The 20,616-nt window shown below is 38.7% G+C and overlaps 1 protein-coding gene and 1 pseudogene across 3 annotated transcripts in view; both read left to right on the top strand.

Annotated features, from left to right (window-relative positions):
* PGGT1B (protein geranylgeranyltransferase type I subunit beta) overlaps nt 1-20,616 on the top strand; it is a 56,266-nt gene that overhangs the window by 13,066 nt on the left and 22,584 nt on the right. The window contains exons 1-4 of one of the 2 annotated variants that reach the window (XM_027552625.1): nt 30-444; nt 13,340-13,407; nt 17,352-17,503; nt 19,424-19,556. In XM_027552625.1, the coding sequence (XP_027408426.1) occupies nt 387-444; nt 13,340-13,407; nt 17,352-17,503; nt 19,424-19,556 (411 nt within the window). In that variant the 5' untranslated portion in view covers nt 30-386. Of the gene's footprint in view, nt 1-29; nt 445-13,339; nt 13,408-17,351; nt 17,504-19,423; nt 19,557-20,616 lie in introns of those variants that run through there. The other variant, XM_027552624.1, reaches the window with a different exon arrangement.
* Nucleotides 2,709-3,263, top strand: LOC113899218 (annotated as a pseudogene). Its single transcript, XR_003512872.1, has one exon. The product of XR_003512872.1 is annotated as a 40S ribosomal protein S20 pseudogene (transcript).

Genomic DNA, 20,616 nt, shown 5'->3' with positions numbered 1-20,616 from the left:
GTGGGGTCACACAGAGTTGGACACGACTGAAGTGACTTAGCAGCAATAGCAGCAGTATGTACCCAACCAGAAATGAAAAAATGTGTTCTCCAAAAGATATGTACTAGAATGGTCATTCATAGCAGTATTTTTCACAGGAGCCCAGAGTAGGAATATGCAAACTACCCGTCATTGGTGTTGCAGATCAGTGATGTATCGGAATTCACACGCTGGATCACTGTACAGTCATGGGAAAGGACAGTTTAGACCTACATACAAAAATTTGGATGAATGTCGCAAACATATTTTGTGATAAAGAAATATATAGTATATTATTCTATTAATACAAAGTAAAAATGTCAGTAAAGCCAACCTGAGCCTTTGGGGAGTGCCAAGAAGGAAGCAGGATGGGCTTCTTGGGTGCTGGTCATGTACTTTTTCCTGAGCAGAGAGCTGGTTATACAGGTAAGTTTACTTTGAAGAAGTTCATTAAACTGTTTATTATACTTTGATGAAAGTTTAAAAATTTTTTGAATTTGTGTGTATTTACCATCTCTTTTGACATCTGTCAGAATTCTCTTTCCCATTGTACTTTCAACTCCATGTACTTCATAAATTGAAGCCCATTGCTAATTTTTTACTTTTTCAATCATTGCTGCTTAACTGTTGCTTAAAATATTTTTGCTTATGTCTGAATTGTAGACTTCTGGAGGGCAATGAATGAACCTGTCTTAGATTTTTTTTTCTCTTCTCATGTGTAGTGCATCACTGCATATCAGCAATTGTTGGACTGTAAATGACTTATACCTTTTCCTATTTTTTTTCTTTTCTGTATTTTCACATTTAGCCTACAGCATCCTGTAGCTCCTCAAATATTTTCACATTTATAGGGCATTTGCAAGCTGAATAGAATGCTTTCTATAACTCATAACTCTCTATTGGTTCTACTTTGTGATATCACATAAAATCCTAGGGGACTCAAAAATCTTAAAAGTGTTAAACAGAACCCAGAGACCATAAAGGAAAATTTTGGCAGATTTGATTAAATAAATATTTTTAAATGTGACATAGGGAAAGATAAAGTTGGATAAATAACAGACTTGGAGGAAATTGTGCCACTGTATATACTAGACAAAATATTCATACCAAAACTGTAAGAAGTTGTTAAAAGATTGAGGAAAAGATGACACACTGCCACTTAGAAAATGACAAAATTTGTGAATAGGTGCTTCACAAAAGAAGTACATATAGTCATTAAATACATGAAAAGAGGATCGACTGATACTAGAAATTAGGGAGATGCAGTAGAAACAAGAATATTAACATTATTTTTTACCTAACACATCAATTTACTGAAAAGGTTTTAAAAGTTGGTAAGAATGTGGGGAAAGGAGCACTTTAATACTCTGTTGGTGGAAGTAAAAATTGTAACCTTTGGAAGGGCATTTTAGGAGTGTGACTCTTTGCCCTCACCTGTCCTTGTGTGTGTTGTATCTAATTAAATAATGGTCCCCCAAAGGCATATGCACCCAGAACCTCAGAGGGTGACTGCATTTGGAAGCATAATTGGGAAGCATAATTAGGGTAAGGAGCTCAAGAAGAGTGACTGGTGTCCTTCAGAGAGAACGGAAGGGAGCTACTCACGGAGGACGACAGGCCATGTGAAGACAGACGCAGAGCTCAGGGTGGGTCCACCAGAAACTCAGAGCGGGTATACACCGGGCTTTGCCTCAGAGCCCTCGGAAGGAGCCAACCTGCTGACAACTTGATTTTGAACTCCTGGGCTATACGAGAGAATACATTTCTGTTGTTAATACATTTCTGTTGTTTAAAGCCTCCAGGTTAGTGGTAAGTTGTTGCTAACCTCAGGAACCTAGTACATGTGCACAGAACTCTGTGTAGACGGATGTGTTGGCATTGTTTGTTATAGTAATACGTCAGAAACAGTAAGTATCCACCGAAAATGAAACAGTTAAATCAGCTGTAGGCCAGTAAAGAGTACTCCCCCGCAGTACGGTGACTGAGGTAGATCTGTGTATGTTCTTACATGACACTGTTCATCAGATGCAGTTAAATGATAAATACCGGCATGTACAGGGGTGTTTTGTTTTAATAATCTATTAACATCAGTGTATAGGAAAAGCTCCAAAAGCATGCATAGACAGCCTTTGTGGAGGGGGAAGGAGATGAGAACAGAGGTAGGGGATGGCTGGATAAGGTACTTTTGTTTGATTCTATATTTCTGCATTGTTTGAATGCTGACAATAAAAATTCTGTATTTTAAAAATTTGAGTTAAGAAATCTTTATCTCAGCCTCTTTAAAACACAACACAAATAAAAACTAAGCCAATTTATATGACTGTACACAAATATTGACATTTTGCTACTGGCAGGAACAATTCAGTGCATTATTTAATACTTTGTAGTTTTCAAATACACCATCACATTGTTCTTCCCTCAGTCTGCCTTTCCCAGAAGTCGGGCAGACATTGAAAGGAAAAGTGAGTGAGAGGCCTGCCCGAGGTCACACACAGATGTCAGTGACAGAGTCAGACTGGAATCCCTGGCTTCTGACTCCAGGTCCCCATGCTGCTATACTGGGAAAATATATAGTCCCTTGTGGAAACTGTCCTGTGTGGCAATTAAGTACCTTGTAAATATTTAATCACAATTACCCCTGGCCTTCCATTTAATCCTAGGAGTGTAAAGATCCCAGTGGTATCCTAGTAATAAGTGTGCGGTCAGCTCTCTTTGAGGAAGACGCGGTCGCGGCTGCAGCGGACTTGTGTGCCGCCCTCTCCTGCTCCTGACTCACCGCTGTTCGCTCTCGCCGAGGAACAAGTCGGTCAGGAAGCCACGCCGCAGCCATGGCCTTTAAAGACACCGGCAAGACTCCCGTGGAGCCAGAGGTGGCCATTCACCGGATTAGGATCACCCTCACCAGCCGCAACGTGAAGTCTCTGGAGAAGGTGTGTGCTGACCTGATCAGAGGTGCGAAGGAAAAGAATCTCAAAGTGAAAGGACCAGTTCGGATGCCTACCAAGACTCTGAGAATAACTACGAGGAAAACTCCTTGTGGTGAAGGTTCTAAGACTTGGGATCGATTCCAAATGAGGATCCACAAGCAACTCATTGACCTGCACAGTCCTTCTGAAATTGTCAAGCAGATCACTTCCATCAGTATTGAGCCGGGAGTCGAGGTGGAAGTCACCATTGCTGATGCCTAAATCAACCTTTTTAATAAATCGATAATCAGTTGTTAAAAAAAAAAAAAAAAAAAAAAATAAGTGTGCGGTCAGACCATTGGAGGGTTGGGGCCCTTCTCATCAATGTCAGGAAGTATTTAGGAAACACCAGGGATCAGCCTGGCGACTTCGTTACCCTCTCTGACCAGGGGCACAACCAGACAATTTTGGAGCTAGAACAAAACAAGGAATATTATAGTCCATCAGTTTACAAGTAGATGTTAAGATCCAGAGAGAGTATCCAGAGAGAGTAGTCATCTGTCCACGGTAATATAACTAGTTAATGTTAGAAACAAAGTTAGAATACAGCTTTCTGTTTCTCATTTTCAGTTTTCCCTATACTGATCCCATGCGTCGAGTGCTCTTTTTATCATGTGTATTTTTCTGTGAGATAAGAATTTTTTCATGAGAACTCTGAGGCTGTCTTATGTGTTTAAAGGAAAATAAATCTGATACCTCTTCCTTAATAGAGCTCATAAAAATTAGAATTAAGTATTTGGAAATGTAGATAAAGTGGTTTAATATTAAAATGTAAAATGTTCAATGATTTCAATTTTTTAGTAGACTTTCAGTGAGTTTGCTTCCTTTTTTTATTTTAAACAACATGCTGGAAATATAAGTATAGTTTCATGTGGCTAAACTGAGCGTTAGAAATTTTAGAAATTATAGAACAGTTGTTTGGGAGGCATTGTAGATCAAGAATTTTATGTAAAGGTAGTGTCCCAGTCATGGGTTGGTTTATGTCCGCAGCAGCCCTTAGTCACTATCTGGTATGCTATGTCACAGGTCTTTTCACAGCCCACCTGCAGTTCCAAATTCTCAGCTTACTGTTTTGTTGGATGAAATGCTATTAAGTTTCAAATCTCTATGAAAGAAAATCCCCCACCTGCCTTCTCTTTAACTGGTCTAGGTCCTATTCTAAAACTAATCTGTGGAATTTAGGAAATAGATACAAAAAACATTTTTTAAGCTATATAATATTTTATTTACCTTGTGTGGATCTTTCTTGACATCCTGAAACAGGAGTCATATAAGATATGTTCTTTTACTAGGAAATCTTGTGTTTCTTGAGACCTGTGAGAAATTATTTCTATAGCCATACAATGTAAATGTCTACTTTTACGTTAAAAAAATCACCACATTCACTTGAATTCTTTTTGCATAGTGCAATAACATAACTTTGAAAATGAAAATTAGAAAGTTACGAACATAACCAAAACAAGTTTTGGATTATATAAGCAGCGTAACACCACTAGTAATTTGGTGATATTTTAGCTTGAGTTATCTATTATTGGAAGCATTTAAATATAATATTTTATGTATTTTTATTTTGTCTCAATAAAATTTTCTCTTTAAAAGAGGGCAAATGCACTTTCTTATGAAAAGCAAAGTAACTCTCCTGACTAAAATCTTTTTAAACTCTCATTAAAGTTTTACATTCTATGAGTTTCTTTGCTTTTTAGAGAATATCTAAATACATTGTCTTTATGATGCTTGGCATGGCTGGTGTTTCTTTGAGTTTAGTAGTCAAATCCTAAGTTGTAAGTCAGATATGACCCAGTCATCAAGCAGAAGTCAGCTTTGTAGCTGAATACTTATCTTTAATGTGCAAGCATGCAGATAAAGGGATTGTTTTTCTTTATGGTTGATAGCTAAACATGTTTTATTCTTTAATACATCTCTCTACATACTTGGCCTTCCTTGGTGACCAAGTGGTAAAGAACCTACCTGCCAATGCAGGAGACATGGGTTTGATCCCTGGCTCAGGAAGATTCCCTGAAGGAAGAAATGGCAACCCACTCCAATATTCTCACCTGGAGAATCCCAGGGACGGAGGAGCCTGGTGGGCTACAATCCATGGGGTTGCAAAAGAGGTGGACATGACTTAGTGACTAGACAACAACTACATACTCACACATAAATACCCATGTGTATATTACACCCATTCATATGCCCATTTTTGTTGCTGCTCCTTTTTCTTTCTGTTGACCCAGTTTCATTTGTTAAGTAATCTGGGTTTTTATGATGCATAGCTGTCTAAGCTACTTCCATATAACATGGTAAACTAGTCTGACTTTATGGATGTATTCACCAAATCAGTGGTTCTCAATTCTGACTGTGTAATAAGGCAGGGATTATTTTTCTTTCTTATATGTATTATAATGTTCAGGTCCTACTCTGAGGGTTTTGATGTGGGCCGAGGTTATGACCCAAAAGCATCTACATTTTTCCGAACTAGACTTGATAATGTTCATCCGCCAGACCACATTTTATTTGCTAGTACTGAATAGGAACACTGGAGGGCGCTATCTAAAACCCTCCGAAGAAGTTTAAACTTTATCCTGAATATGCACTCAGTTGTAAATTCGGAATAAATTGCATGTTTGTACTTGAATAGTTATCATAAATAAGTAAGCTTACTAGTATTATAAAAGAATTCACAGTAGCAGACAAATCTTGACAGGAGCCAGACAGAATGGCCTGATGAATTTTTTAAGATGATGATGTGTACTCTCTTTTGAAAATGGAAGAAAAGATATTTTTATTTTAAAGAAACGTTGCTTTATTAAGCCCCTACTATACATCAGCCTTGATATGAAACTGACTTAGTGGGGGCTCCAGAAGGTTTCTTAAGGGAAGTATGAACTCTGACCTGAAACATGGAATCAGCTTTCTTTCATCAAAAGTAGAAATAGGATTTGATTTTCATAGAGAACTGTCAGTGGATCAGTAGCTTGAAAAGAACTTTTAAAAAGGCAGTCCAAAGGGAAAAAAGGAAAAGCTGATTGAAAAAGTTTAAATAATAATAGTAAAACATTTTAGGGTTCAGATAAAATATAGGACCTAGGAAAATACATCGTTTGACATTACCCCTCACCCAATTCAAGATGGATTAAAACAAATGACCCTAAAAGGATAAAGGCACTCGTAGCTTGGTAAGGAAGGGATAATTTATTTTTAATTTAAAAAATACAATGTTATATCCAGTTTGGAGTATGGAAAGAGTGTTAGGCAGAATTCTGAAGATGTCACCTCCTCTCCCCCCATAATTCCTGTTCCCTGGTTATTCAGTCAAGCACTAACCTAGGTACTACAGATGCTGCAGATGAAGTTAAGGTTGCTGCTGCCGCTGCTGCTAAGTTGCTTCAGTCGTGTCCAACTCTGTGCGACCCCACAGACGGCAGCCCACCAGGCTCCCCCATCCCTGGGATTCTCCAGGCAAGATTTCTGGAGTGGCTTGCCATTTCCTCCTCCAATGCATGAAAGTGAAAAGTGAAAGTGAAAATGAAGTCGTGTCTGACTTGTAGCGACCCCGTGGACTGCAGCCCACCAGGCTCCTCCGTCCATAGGATTTTCCAGGCAAGAGTACTGGAGTGGGGTGCCATTGCCTTCTCCGGAAGTTAAGGTTACTAATTAGCTAATCTTAAAATATGGAGATTGTCTATGGTTGTTATACATACAGTCACAGTATAATCACATAAACCTTTATTACAGAAGACAAAAGAGAAAAATGCAGGAAAGGAGGACAAGAGAGAGATGCTGCAGAAGGGGAAACTAGAGAGAGTCTAAGCATGAGAAGGATTTGGGCCCCATTGCTGTATTCTGAGATACAGGGGCCCAGATGCGGGAAATGGCAGGAGTGCCCTCTGGGAGGTAAGGGCATGCCCTAGCTGACATCTGGCAAGGGAGTAGAGACCTTAGTCTTACAACTGCAAGGAACTTGCTTCTGCCAAACAACCTTAAATGAACTCAGAGGCAGACTGTTCCCCAGAACCTCCAATAAGGAATGTAGCCCTACAACATAAAACAAGTATTTTAGCCTGGTGAAACCTATCTTGGACTTCTGACCTTACAGAACTGTGGGACAATAAATGAGTGTTGTTTTAAGTTACTAAGTTTGTGGTAATTTGTGACAAAGACAAAATTCAACTTTATTCATGTCCCACAAAATGTTTATTGCCTTTGAAGCCTTGATCATAAGTACAGTTCACCTAATTATAAACATAATACACATATATTTTTGTATCCTGCTTTTCTCTTAACTTGATCATATATATTTCTCTGTGTTACTATTAAGTTTTCCCAAATAATTGCTTTTAATAGAGTAGTAGATGCTTTTAATAGAGTAGAGTAGAGTAGATACATTGCTTTTCTTTGAGTAGCTAAAATACGTTACACATTTAACGCATTGGACTTCTGTGTCACTTCAAAATTTTTATCATCAAAATACTATCTTGAGTGTTTCTGCGCATATAATCATCTCATTTTCGAAGTTACTGGAGTGGATATTCATGTCCATCATTCCCAAGTCAAAGGGTACGAGCCTTTTTATGACTCACGATGTATTCAGTTCAGTTCAGTTCAGTCGCTCAGTCGTGTCCGACTCTTTGCGACCCCATGAATCGCAGCACGCCAGGCCTCCCTGTCCATCACCAACTCCCGGAGTTCACTCACACTCACGTCCATCGAGTCAGTGATGCCATCCGGCCATCTCATCCTCTGTCGTCCCCTTGTCCTCCTGCCCCCAATCCCTCCCAGCATCAGAGTCTTTTCCAATGAGTCAGCTCTTCGCATGAGGTGGCCAAAGTACTGCAGTTTCAGCTTTAGCATCATTCCTTCCAAAGAAATCCCAGGGCTGATCTCCTTCAGAATGGACTGGTTGGATCTCCTTGCAGTCCCAGGGACTCTCAAGAGTCTTCTCCAACATCACAGTTCAAAAGCATCAGTTCTTCGATGCTCAACCTTCTTCACAGTCCAACTCTCACATCCATACATGACCACAGGAAAAACCATGGCCTTGACTAGATGGACCTTTGTTGGCAAAGTAATGTCTCTGCTTTTGAATATGCTATCTATGTTGGTCATAACTTTCCTTCCAAGGGGTAAGCGTCTTTTAATTTCATGGCTGCAGTCACCATCTGCAGTGATTTTGGAGCCCCAAAAAATAAAGTCTGACACTGTTTCCCCATCTATTTGCCATGAAGTGATGGGACCAGATGCCGTGATCTTCGTTTTATGAATGTTGAGTTTTAAGCCAACTTTTTCACTCTCCTCTTTCACCTTCATCAAGAGGCTTTTGAGTTCCTCTTCACTTTGTGCCATAAGGGTGGTGTCATCTGCATAACTGAGGTTATTGATATTTCTCCCGGCAATCTTGATTCCAGCTTGTGCTTCTTCCAGCCCAGCGTTTCTCATGATGTACTCTGCATATAAGATAAATAAGCAGGGTGACAATATACAGCCTTGATGTACTCCTTTTCCTATTTGGAATCAGTCTGTTGTTCCATGTCCAGTTCTAACTGTTGATTCCTGACCTGCATACAAATTTCTCAAGAGGCAGTTCAGGTGGTCTGGTATTCCCATCTTTTTCAGGATTTTCCACAGTTTATTGTGATCCACACAGTCAAAGACTTTGGCATAGTCAATAAAGCAGAATAGATGTTTTTCTGGAACTCTCTTGATTTTTCCATGATCTAGCAGATGTTGGCAATTTGATCTCTGGTTCCTCTGCCTTTTCTAAAACCAGCTTGAACATCAGGAAGTTCACGGTTCACATATTGCTGAAGCCTGGCTTGGAGAATTTTGAGCATTACTTTACTAGCGTGTGAGATGAGTGCAATTGTGCAGTAGTTTGAGCATTCTTTGGCATTGTCTTTCTTTGGGATTGGAATGAAAACTGACCTTTTCCAGTCCTCTGGCCACTGCTGAGTTTTCCAAATTTGCTGGCGTATTGAGGGCTGCACTTTCACAGCATCATCTTTCAAGACTTGAAATCGCTCAACTGGAATTCCATCACCTCCACTAGCTTTGTTCATAGTGATGCTTTCTAAGGCCCACTTGACTTCACATTCCAGGATGTCTGGCTCTAGGTCAGTGATTACACTATCGTGATTATCTGGGTTGTGAAGATCTTTTTTGTACAGTTCTTCTGTGTATTCTTGCCATCTCTTCTTAATATCTTCTGCTTCTGTTAGGTCCATACCATTTCTGTCCTTTATCAACCCATCTTTGCATGAAATCTTCCCTTGGTATCTCTAATTTTCTTGAAGAGATCTCTAGTCTTTCCCATCGTGTTCTTTTCCTCTATTTCTTTGCACTGACCGCCGAGGAAGGCTTTCTTATCACTTCTTGCTATTCTTTGGAACTCTGCATTCAGATACCTATGTCTTTCCTTTTCTCCTTTGCTTTTCACTTCTCTTCTTTTCACAGCTATTTGTAAGGCCTCCCCAGACAGCCATTTTGCTTTTTTGCATTTCTCTTCCATGGGGATGGTCTTGATCCCTGTTTCCTGTACAGCGTCAAGAACTTCATTCCATAGTTCATCAGGCACTCTATCTATCAGATCTAGGCCCTTAAATCTATTTCTCACTTCCACTGTATAATCATAAGGGATTTGATTTAGGTCGTACCTGAATGGTCTAGCAGTTTTCCCTACTTGCTTCAATTTCAGTCACAATGTATTAGCAAGTCTTAAATGGCTTACCAATTTAAAGTGAAAATGAAAATCGCTCAGTCATGTCCACATGGACTGTCCATAGAATTCTCCAAGGCCGAATACTGGGGTGGGTAGCCTTTCCATTCTCCAGGGGGTCTTCCCAACCCAGTGATCAAACCCAGGTCTCCCTCATTGCAGGCGGATTCTTTACCAGCTGAGCCACAAGGGAAGCCTTACCAATTTAAAAGTCTTTAGCAAAAGTAAGAGAACCATGGTCATCAAAATCATTATCACCATTAGATAGTATTCATTTTTAAGTAATTTTTTTTGTTGTTAATGGGGGAAGATTCTTCATGCAGAGTTTTAAGTTTAGGGAAGAAGTTTCCTAGATTACTCAGAGAATTAATGTATAAGCTACTATTCTAAGTATTTCAGGAGATACAAAACTGAATAGTGTGAAAGGTAGAGTCGCTCAGTCGTGTTTGACTCTTTTTGATCCCATGGACTGTATAGTCCATGGAATTCTCCAGGCCAGAATACTGGAGTGGGTAGCCTTTCCCTTCTCCAGGGTTTCAAACCCAGGTCTCCCACATTGCAGGTGGATTCTTCACCCTCTGAGCCACAAGGGAAGCCCAAGAATACTGAAGTGGGCAGCCTATCCCTTCTCCAGCAGATCTTCCCAACCCAGGAATGGGACCGGGGTCTCCTACACTGTAGGTGGATCCTTTACCAGCTGAGCCACAAGGGAAGCCCTGTTACAGTGTCTAGTGCCTGAAGCCAATTATGATTACTCGTGCACCAGTCAGAAGGGGTGTGAAACTAGGTCCTCACCTCAGAACCAGTTTTTAAGTCAGCTTGATTTTTTTCCCGAAACTTATTTTTTTTTAAACTAACTTATTTTTAATTGAAGGAAAATTGCTTCACAATATTGTGTTGGTTTCTGCCATACATCAGCATGAATCAGCCATAGGTATGCATGTGTCCCCTCCCTCTGGAACCTTCCTCCCACCTCCCCACCCTTTCCCACCAGTGTCACAGAGCCCCGGTTTGAGTTCCCTGAGTCATACAGCACATTCCCGTTGGTTATCTACTTTACACGTGGTACTGTATGTGTTTCCACGTTATTCTCTCCATTCGTTTCTCCCTCTCCTCCTCCCCCCAGCCCATGTCCATGAGTCTCTTCTCTGTGTCTGCATCTCCATTGTTGCCCGGTAAATAGGTTCATCAGTGCCATCTTTCTAGACTCCATACATATACATTAATACACGATATTTGTTTTTCTCTATAATAGACTCCAGATTCAGCCACCTCATTAGAACTGACTCAAATGTGTTCCTTTTTATGGCTGAGTATTATTCCATTTTGTATACGTACCACAGCTTCTTTATCCATTCATCTGATGATGGATATCTAGGTTGCTTCCATGTTCCAGCTGTTGTACTAGTGTGTTGGCTTGATTTTTTTTTAAATAACAATACACATACAGTCTGTTAGTACTACATTCCTACCTTCTATTTCTATCATGCTGATTTTCTAATAGTTCTTAAAACCACACTTATCTTTTTAATGTGGGTATGACCACTTTTTTCATTTATATTTTTGAATTTCTTTCCAACATTCTGGAGATATTACTGACGTGTATGTAAGTTTAAGGTATACAGCATGATTATTTGATGTACATATATACTGTGAAATGATTACCACAATAAGGTTAGTTAAAAGCTCCATTCCCCTCACAGAATTACATTTTTGTGTGTGTGGTGATAAAATTTAAGTTCTGCTATTTAAGGTCTTATTAACTTGCAAGGATACAGTATAGTATTGTTCAGTACAGTCACCATGCTGTACATGCATTAGATCCCCAGATCCTATTCACCTTACAGTTCAAAGTTTGTACCCTTTGGCCAGCATCTTCCCTGCCTGCCCTGACAACTCATATTCTCCTCTCTCTGAGTTCAGCTTGTTTGGATTATGACATGTAAGTAACATGCACTGTGTGTCTTTCTCTGTCTGGTTTATTTCACTTAGTGTGATGCCCTTTTCATACTGTCCATGGGGTTCTCAAGGCATTACTTTGCCAACAGGGTCCGTCTAGTCAAGGCTATGGTTTTTCCAGTGGTCATGTGTGGATGTGAGAGTTGGACTATAAAGAACACTTGTATACCTGTGGCGGATTCATTTTGATATTTGGCAAAACTAATACAATTTGTAAAGTTTAAAAAAAAAAAAAAAGCTGAGCATTGAATGCTTTTGAACTGTGGTGTTGGAGAAACTCTTGAGAGTCCGTTGGACTGCAAGGAGATCCAACCAGTCCATCCTAAAGGAAATCAGTCCTGAATATTCATTGAAAGGACTGATGCTGAAGCTGAAACTCCAATACTTTGGCCACCTGATGTGAAGAGCTGACTCCTTTGAAAAGACTCCGATGCTGGGAAAGATTCAAGGCGGGAGGAGAAGGGGACGACAGAGCATGAGATGGTTGGATGGCATCACCGGCTCAATGGGCGTGAGTTTGAGTAAACTCTGGGAGTTGGTGATGGACAGGGAGGCATGGCGTGCTGCAGTCCACAGGGTCGCAAAGAGCCAGACATGACTCAGCAACTGAACTGAACTGAACTGAACTGAATGCCCTTTAGGTTCATCCATATTGTTGCAAGAAGCATAATTTCCATGTTTTGATGGCTGAGTCATAATATCTTTGTGTGTGTGTGTGTGTGTGTGTGTGTGAGACATATATGTTTATAGATACTTCACATGTTTTCTATCCTTTCCTCCATAGTTGGACACTTATGTGGTTTCCATGTCTGGGGTATTGTGAATAGTGCAGTAAACATGGGACTACAGATAATGTTTGATATAATGATGCCATTTTTTTTTTAATATATATACCCAAAAGTGAAATTGCTGGGTCACATGGTGGTTCTAGTCTTAATTCTTTTGAGTGGCTACAACAGTTTACATTCCCATCAGTAGTGCTCAAGAATTCCTTTTCATGGGTGTAGCTATTTCCTTTCTTAGGTTCCCAGTTATATTCCATTGATATCTTGAAAAATGAAAAATTTTAGGTAGGAAAAAATCTTGTGATTAAACATGCTATGAATAAGCAGATACCAGGTTCTAACTAAAGTGTTCTTTTGTACAAAGCATTGTACTTAGAAAGAAGGACTATCTAATACTAAAATATAAAGTACATTTATTTTCTGCAACTGTAGAACAATTTATACCTAAACATTTCTCCTCTGTAAAGAAGCTGTGAGTTAAAGTTAAAAGACACTGGATGGGACTATTTGTGTTGCTAACCAGCTATTACTTTGAACATGTCACTTATTATCAGCACATCTGCTTTCGGTTCTATAGCAAGAGAGGTTGAATATGTTGATCACATGAAAAATCGTCATTTAGAAAAGGTAGGAAAACATTTTTGACTCAGTGACATAGGCTGAAATTAAAAGTATCTGGTAGGAAGTCATATTTTGGTTTGGACTGGTTTGGAAATTAAATGAAGAATCCGCGTAAAGCTCCTAGAGCAGACATTCAGCATTAGGTAGCATGAAAATGGAGATAGTGACAAAGCTTTGGTACTAAAATACACTTTTTCTGAGAGATTGTATAATTGAACTGCATTAGAATCTGTGTGAAAATAAGGTACACTTTAAAAGTACATGTTTTTATTTTCCAGGATCAAATCTAAATCGCTGTGGTTTCCGAGGCTCTTCCTACCTGGGTATTCCATTCAATCCATCAAAGGTTAGTTCTGTTTGGATTAGGAGGAAAGAGGAGGGGGAGTGTAGAGCTTTTTAGTAAGAAAGAAAACCAAGAAAGTATATAGAAAGAACCAGGTTTCCAAGTTTTAGTGTAGCTAAATAAAGTTGTTTTATGAACTGTAACTTTTTAAAGGAAAGCTGTACCCACCTTACTTCCTGAAATAATGCACAATATATAAGCCCACAGGAATTCCTATTGTTAGAAAAATTATGTTTTTGTTGCTATTGCACCTGGGTGTGTGTGTGTGTGTGTGTGTGTGTGTGTGTGTGTGTGTGTGTGTGTGTACAAATTATAGGTGATTTCCTGGAGAAAATGGGAATAAAGTACTCGAGTACGTTTGTTCCCTAAGAAACCTTCCATGTGTTCCAGTAGGACTTTATATGTGGTTCACATTTCTTAGGAATGAAAGAAAACGTTCTTGCCAAGGCACTGGTGCGAGGCCAAGTAGTGATGGATTGTGACGACCTTCATGCAAAGGCAGGTTGTCACCAAGGCTCAGGCAGGACTGTGGCGCTAGTGCGTGCAGGTGCCGAAAAGCCGTAGGTCCTGACAGGAGCTTTGTCCTCTTCAAAGAGGCCCCAAACAACCTTTTGTAGGTGTTTCTTCTGCGTACAAAGTATTTTTCTACAATAGAAAGCAGAGAAAAGTGTCATCATTTTGTGGAAGAAGACCTCACAAAATAGAAACTTTTTCCTAGATGGGATCGGCCTGCGTATATAATGGTTACAAGCCAATATCTGGCTACACTGAGTACATCAAGATTTGTATCTGGTTCCAAACTGAAGGTAAATGGCATGCTACCAGTTTTTCCATACTCTGCTTCAAAATTTTTGAATAAATAGCAGTGATTTTGGAGGAAGTGACGTGATTTGACAGAGGCACCACTTCAGCTTTCTTCCTTTGCCTTAAGCTGTAGACAAGCGTGCCTGTGTGAGTCATATGACTTTGCTACAGTATCTCCAATCACGTATGCCCATTGCTTTTATTAGAGAATCTAGAAAAATCCGTAAAAATTGTTCTTTTTATCTGATGCATAAAATACTTTGCAACTTAAGCCAGTGCTAATTAGAGATAGCTCTGCATTTAGTCATAATGGACAGGATATCTATAAGTCATAACCCTGATAATACTGACCGTTATACAGCACTATACCCTATACAGATGTATACCTACACTTGTTGGAGTAAAACAGTTCTTTGATAACATCACTTTATGGAAACAGCTTCCTTTTTCCCCTCACCCCTCTCCCAAAGCATATTTGAAATAACAAGAATAAAGTTTAGGAAGAAACCTTTTTTGCCTTTGGTTCACAGAGTCTCCTAAAACCCATTTGTGGCCCTAATTCATCGAGACCTAGGCATTTACTGGGGAAGCTGGGTCCCACTCCATTCTGTGTTGCATTAATCTGAATGTTGAATGATAGAAGGAGCTAGAGGCTCTGGTGGAATCATACGGGCCCACGAGGAGTTGTCTGTTAGGGTGGTGGCTGAGAATCCAGGAGAGGGGTGAAACCACGAGAACCTGAGGGAGCAATAAGACTGTCTAATATAGTATGTAAATAACATTGTCAGTTTTTCTTCTAAAACCACCTGTAGGCCATTGACTTAACTGAAAAATGCTCAGGGCCGCTAGTGGCCATAGAACACGTTTTGAGAAACACTGATGGATCCTCTCAACCCCCTTTCTCACTGTTTTTCTTCCAACAAATCCCGTATTCTCTTTGAAACTATGTGCTATCCTTAACACATACTGCATAGCCAGGATTTTTCCTTCTCTGCTTTACTTTTACTTTTCCTCCTGCCTAAAGCCCCCTTTTCATCTGTACCTAACCAAGCTTCTCTCATCCTTCAGAAAAAAATCTTTATCCATGCATTATTGTATTTCCATCATGACACTTACTGCATCCTGATTTGTACTGTACTTAAATAGACTTCTCTTCTACCTTCACGATTAAGGTACACGTTTGATTTATGTTTGGATATGCCACAGTGCTTTTAACGTAGCAGGTACTTAGTTTAAGTAAGCTCCAATACTTTGGCCAACTGATGTGAAGAGCTGGTTCATTGGAAAAGACCCTGATGCTGGGAAAGATTGAGAGCAAGAGGAGGGGGGGCGACGGGATGAGATGGCATCACTGACTTGTGGGCATGAGTTTGAGCAAACTCCAGGAGATGGTGAAGGACAGGGAAGCCTGGCATTCTGCAGTTCGTGGGGTCTCAGAGAGTCAGACATGACTTGGCAGCTGAACAACAACAACAACCAAAAAAGAATTCTAAGAAGTCAGTTATAAATGTGGAGTAGAGTATCCAGGCATATCAGAGCTTAAGTTCTAAGGAGAAACTCAGAATGAAAGAGATACCACAATGAAGAGTTGCTTGTCATATTTGTGAGACCGTATAAGGAGTTGTATATGTAAGACTGGATAGGTGGGGCGAGTTCATATTTAGAGGAAATTTGAACACCTTACAAACACATTCTGTAAAGAACTACGGAAGGTCAGTGAGCAGGTAAGTGTTCTGATTAAGTCACTGGTGGTTCTAAGACCCTTGGGTCATGACTCCAAAGAAGTAGTGGCCCTTTGGATACTTGCCTTGCCCTTGCATTATCATCAGTAAGATAACTAGCATCTGTATAGACAGTAACTTTATTTAATCTTCACAGTAAGCCTGTGAAGTGGACACTAATATCTCCATTTTTCAGAATGAGCAAGCCAATGTGTAATAGAGCCAGGATTTGATGCCTTTCAATAGTGTAGAGGTTAACATTTATTGTAGAAAGCAATGGAGTCTATTTTAACCAAAATCTTTGTATAAGATTCATTTTAACTTTGTAATATTTTGAGCAGTTATTCAGGTATTGAAGTAGTTATTGATGAGCCCAACTAAAACAGAAGGAAAGCCTGTGAGAAAGATGAATTTAAAATGTGCTCTTAGTCTGTCAAAATCAAAACTTTCTTAACAGATAAATTAGTACAATGTAAAATTTTTTTAAGTGAAATTAGCTTTTTAAAATAACTAGTTAATAGGATTGGCTATTTGAAAATAATTATAAAATTTTAAGTGCTTTGTGTATTGTGCAGTCTTAAGTTACTTGGCTTTACATTTTTACTTTTATTTTAAAAAGTTTTTAAGTTAATTTTATCTGTGTCTGTGCCAACTGGAGTCTACAGGGTTTCCTACAAGGAGTCACATATTTTATAAACCTTAAGAGATTTTTGATAACTTTTTGTAGTTTTGTTGGAACCGTCAAATCAGTGAAACTAATTCAGTAAGTATTTTGGTAATATGAGTTTCGTAGTTTGACTCCCCAGCTCTGCCTGGTCAATTACTAGTCTAACAGTCTTCACAAAATACTTTACAGTCAGTACTCATTTGGGATCTAAACTTTAAAAGTTAGATTATTTTATTCCAAAGAATTTTTCAATGTTAGTATCTTAAGCCTTTGCATTTTTTTGTTATTTGCTATTCTAAGTGTTAATGTTATTAGAAAGTCAGATAATTCAACTGTATGAGAATAGGAAAAGATTTTTCAACTATATTGTTTTGTATTATTTTTAAATGGTAATTACTACTGTGGTACTTAATTTGAATTTGTATGGCATAAAATAATTATTTCTACATGCTTTTCTAAATAATTGATGTGGTTGATCAAATAGAAAGTTTAAATAATTTGGTTTATTTGAATATCAGATCTACTTCCATAAAACTTGAGGATAAATTTTAAAATTACGTGCCTGGATAGTATGCAGTAATACTTATGTTGAGACATACATGAAACTGAGTTTTATTTTTCTCTACCAGATGTCTATACAAGTCAGTAAAAACAACATTTGATTTTACTGTTTACTGAAACTTCTTGTCAAATTGTATAATGGAGTAAGATTTCATTCAGTTTTCTAATTAACGTTATATTACTTTTGAATCTAGAATCCCGGAACTGCTCATCCTTATGACAGTGGCCACATAGCAATGACCTACACTGGCCTTTCATGCCTAGTTATTCTTGGAGATGACCTAAGTCGGGTAAATAAAGAAGCTTGCTTAGCAGGCTTGAGAGCCCTTCAGCTAGAAGATGGAAGGTACAGGTCATTTTCTGTTACTTGTCTCTCTCTCTTCTGTTGTTGTTGTTTTTTTTTTTTTTTAAAGAAAAATCTTTTGAAACTAAAAATGAATATAGTAGACCTGTAGAATTTGTCATAAATTCTTATTCCAACCACCTAAAAGTTCACTGTATAATATGGTTGAAATGCCTAATCAATGAAATATTTCTTATGTGAATGAAAATGAAAGTAATCACAATAATAGAACTCCATTTTTATTTCATTTTTTTTTAAGAGGACAGTAAGTGATCCATAAATAAGTGGTTTAATAGTTTCAGGATTAGAATCTACTTTAATTTACCTTCTGGGTAAAAGATTAACATTTTGAAGTAGACATACATTTAGTCTCAATGTTTTAGAAGTTTATTTAATCTAAACTTTTATGCCTTAAGATAGTTATAGGAGGAAAAAGGGATGAATGTTGAATATTATATTCTAGTTTAGGTAGTTTCTGTGATATTTTTAAAGGCTAGAAAAAGAAGTTAGTTCATTAATATTTGATGATCTGAGTCATGGGTCTAACAAAAAAGAGTTTTAAGGTGAAGCATTTTTTTAAGTCTTGGAAGTAATAAAGCAGTAATGATTCTGTCTCAAGAGGAAACTTGGCAGACAAATCCTGCCATGTTATATCTGTGTTCCGTCTACTCTTGTCTGTGTTTTCCTATCATTATTTTAAAAACACTGCTCTTGATGAGGGGAAAATTAATGGAAACATGCGAGATAAATTGACATTGATTAGAAATACTATAATGGAGAAGGTGATGGCACCCCACTCCAGTACTCTTGCCTGGAAAATCCCATGGATGGAGGAGCCTGGTGGGCTACAGTCCATGGGGTCGCCACGAGTCAGTCTCGACTGAGTGACTTCACTTTCACTTTTCACTTTCACGCAATGGAAAAGGAAATGGCAACCCACTCCAGTGTTGTTGCCTGGAGAATCCCAGGGACAGCAGAGCCTGGTGGGCTGCTGTCTATGGGGTCGCACAGAGTTGGACACAACTGAAGCGACTTAGCAGCAGCAGAAATACTATAAAACTAAATACTTAACGCAGCAAGTACATGTCACTAATTTCTCAGTATTTCACTATAGTCTTTGGTTACTGCTATCTTACCCTTGTTTATAAATAAAAGAAATGAAACACCATTATATACTTCTCTAAAACTGTTGCTAAGTCGCTTCAGTCGTGTCCGACTCTGTGCGACCCCATAGACGGCAGCCAACAGGCTCTGCCCTTCCTGGGATTCTCCAGGCAAGAACACTGGAGTGGGTTGCCATTTCCTTCTCCAATGCATGAAAAATGAAAAGTGAAAGTGAAGTCGCTCAGTTGTGTCTGACTCTATGTGACCCCATAGACAGCAGCCTACCAGGCTCCTCTGTCCATGGGATTTTCCAGGCAAGAGTACTGGAGTGGGTTGCCATTGCCTTCTCTGACTCTAAAACTAATTATGGGTAAAAATTAAAACAATATGATCAGTTATCATATTGGTTATTTATATATACATTGAGAAGAAATTTTACATAGGCAAAACCAACAGTTCCCAGGTTTCACCTGGTCCTGTTTCTCTCATGAATTCTCAGACCACTGTGCCACAGCTTTCCATGGCTGAGAGTAGACGAACTTACTCTGGAGTGTTGGCGTCTTGAGAGGAGTAGCTGCAATCGTGGGTTAAGCTACCCAGACACCAGAACTTTGGAGCAGAGTGATGATTTAGGGGTAGTTTTATATCATTCAAGTTAATAGTCCTATTCTCTACTGAATAATACAAGTAGTATATGATTTTTAAATCCATTATTAGTGATAGGTTCTTCTGTGAGTGAAAACATGAAGTGGCTGTCTCTAAACAACCCCCTGTACAAGTGAATTACAGTACAGTAAATCATATTGTTCTTACTTCCAGTTTTTGTGCAGTACCTGAAGGCAGTGAAAATGACATGCGATTTGTATACTGTGCTTCCTGTATCTGCTATATGCTCAACAACTGGTCTGGCATGGATATGAAAAAGGCTATCAACTATATTAGAAGAAGTATGGTGAGTTATGTTGATAGTGACTCCCTCCTTCAGTTATTATTGCTGAAATAGGAGAGCTGGGAGGAGAATGGGCCAACAGAGGATGAGGTGGTTGGATGGCATCACTGACTCGATGGACATGAGTTTGAACACGCATCAGGAGTTGGTGATGGACAGGGAAGCCTGGCACGCTGCAGTCCATGGGGTCGCAAAGAGTCGGACACGACTGATGAGAGCTGGGGCATGCCTCATCTCTTCTATTAATAGCAGTAATTTGGAAATAGGGTAATAAGATTGCTTTCTAGGTACATCAGATATCAGAATAGCCATGTAAAAATAGTCTTCAAGGACAGATTGACTCTTTAGCCATTAAATTTTAAATATAATCGGATTGTATCCAAAGAGACAGTGTCTTTAGTGGAAAGAAATTGGTCAGCCTTGGAAGCAAAAAACAGTAAAATCTCAAAGTAAATGTTGATAGCCTATCGTAGTAAGGCTCCTTGAGAAGTCACAGCCAAACTTAAAGGAGAATTGTGGTGCCCTTGGTGAGGTTATTCCTATATATTGGGTGTGAGATGTTCCTTAAGCCGTTTTAAGTAGCAAGATTGGGCTGACAATAGATTTTTGGATAATTTTTGGTTTCTAAATAGTTTTATGTGTGGGTTGTTTTTTCTTTTTTTTTTTTTAATCTAAGGTTTAAGGAGAGTATCAAGTAGAAATGTTATTCTTTCACACAATATAGTCTTTTTTTTTTTTTATCAACAATAGTAAGGAAATTTTAGTCTCAGCCGGAAATATCATTTGCTCTACTTTTTAGTCTTTTGTATAAAATCAGAGTAATAGAAGTGCTGCTTCCCAGGTTTATTTTACTTACTAAATATGAAATTTTTATTTTATAGATTAAAATATTTTAGGCTGTTAGTTCAGCTTTTACTAGTCCATATTTCAGAGCAGAAATGTAAGTTCCTAGAGGAATAGAGTTATTTTTAATTAAATATATAAATCAGAATTTACAGAATATCAGATCAGATCAGATCAGATCAGTCGCTGTCCGACTCTTTGCAACCCCATGAATCACAGC

The sequence above is a fragment of the Bos indicus x Bos taurus genome, chromosome 10, assembly GCF_003369695.1.
Source record: "Bos indicus x Bos taurus breed Angus x Brahman F1 hybrid chromosome 10, Bos_hybrid_MaternalHap_v2.0, whole genome shotgun sequence".
Classification (NCBI taxonomy): domain Eukaryota; kingdom Metazoa; phylum Chordata; class Mammalia; order Artiodactyla; family Bovidae; genus Bos; species Bos indicus x Bos taurus.
Note: the sequence above shows the minus strand (reverse complement) of the source record. Positions and strands in the feature narration are given on the sequence as shown.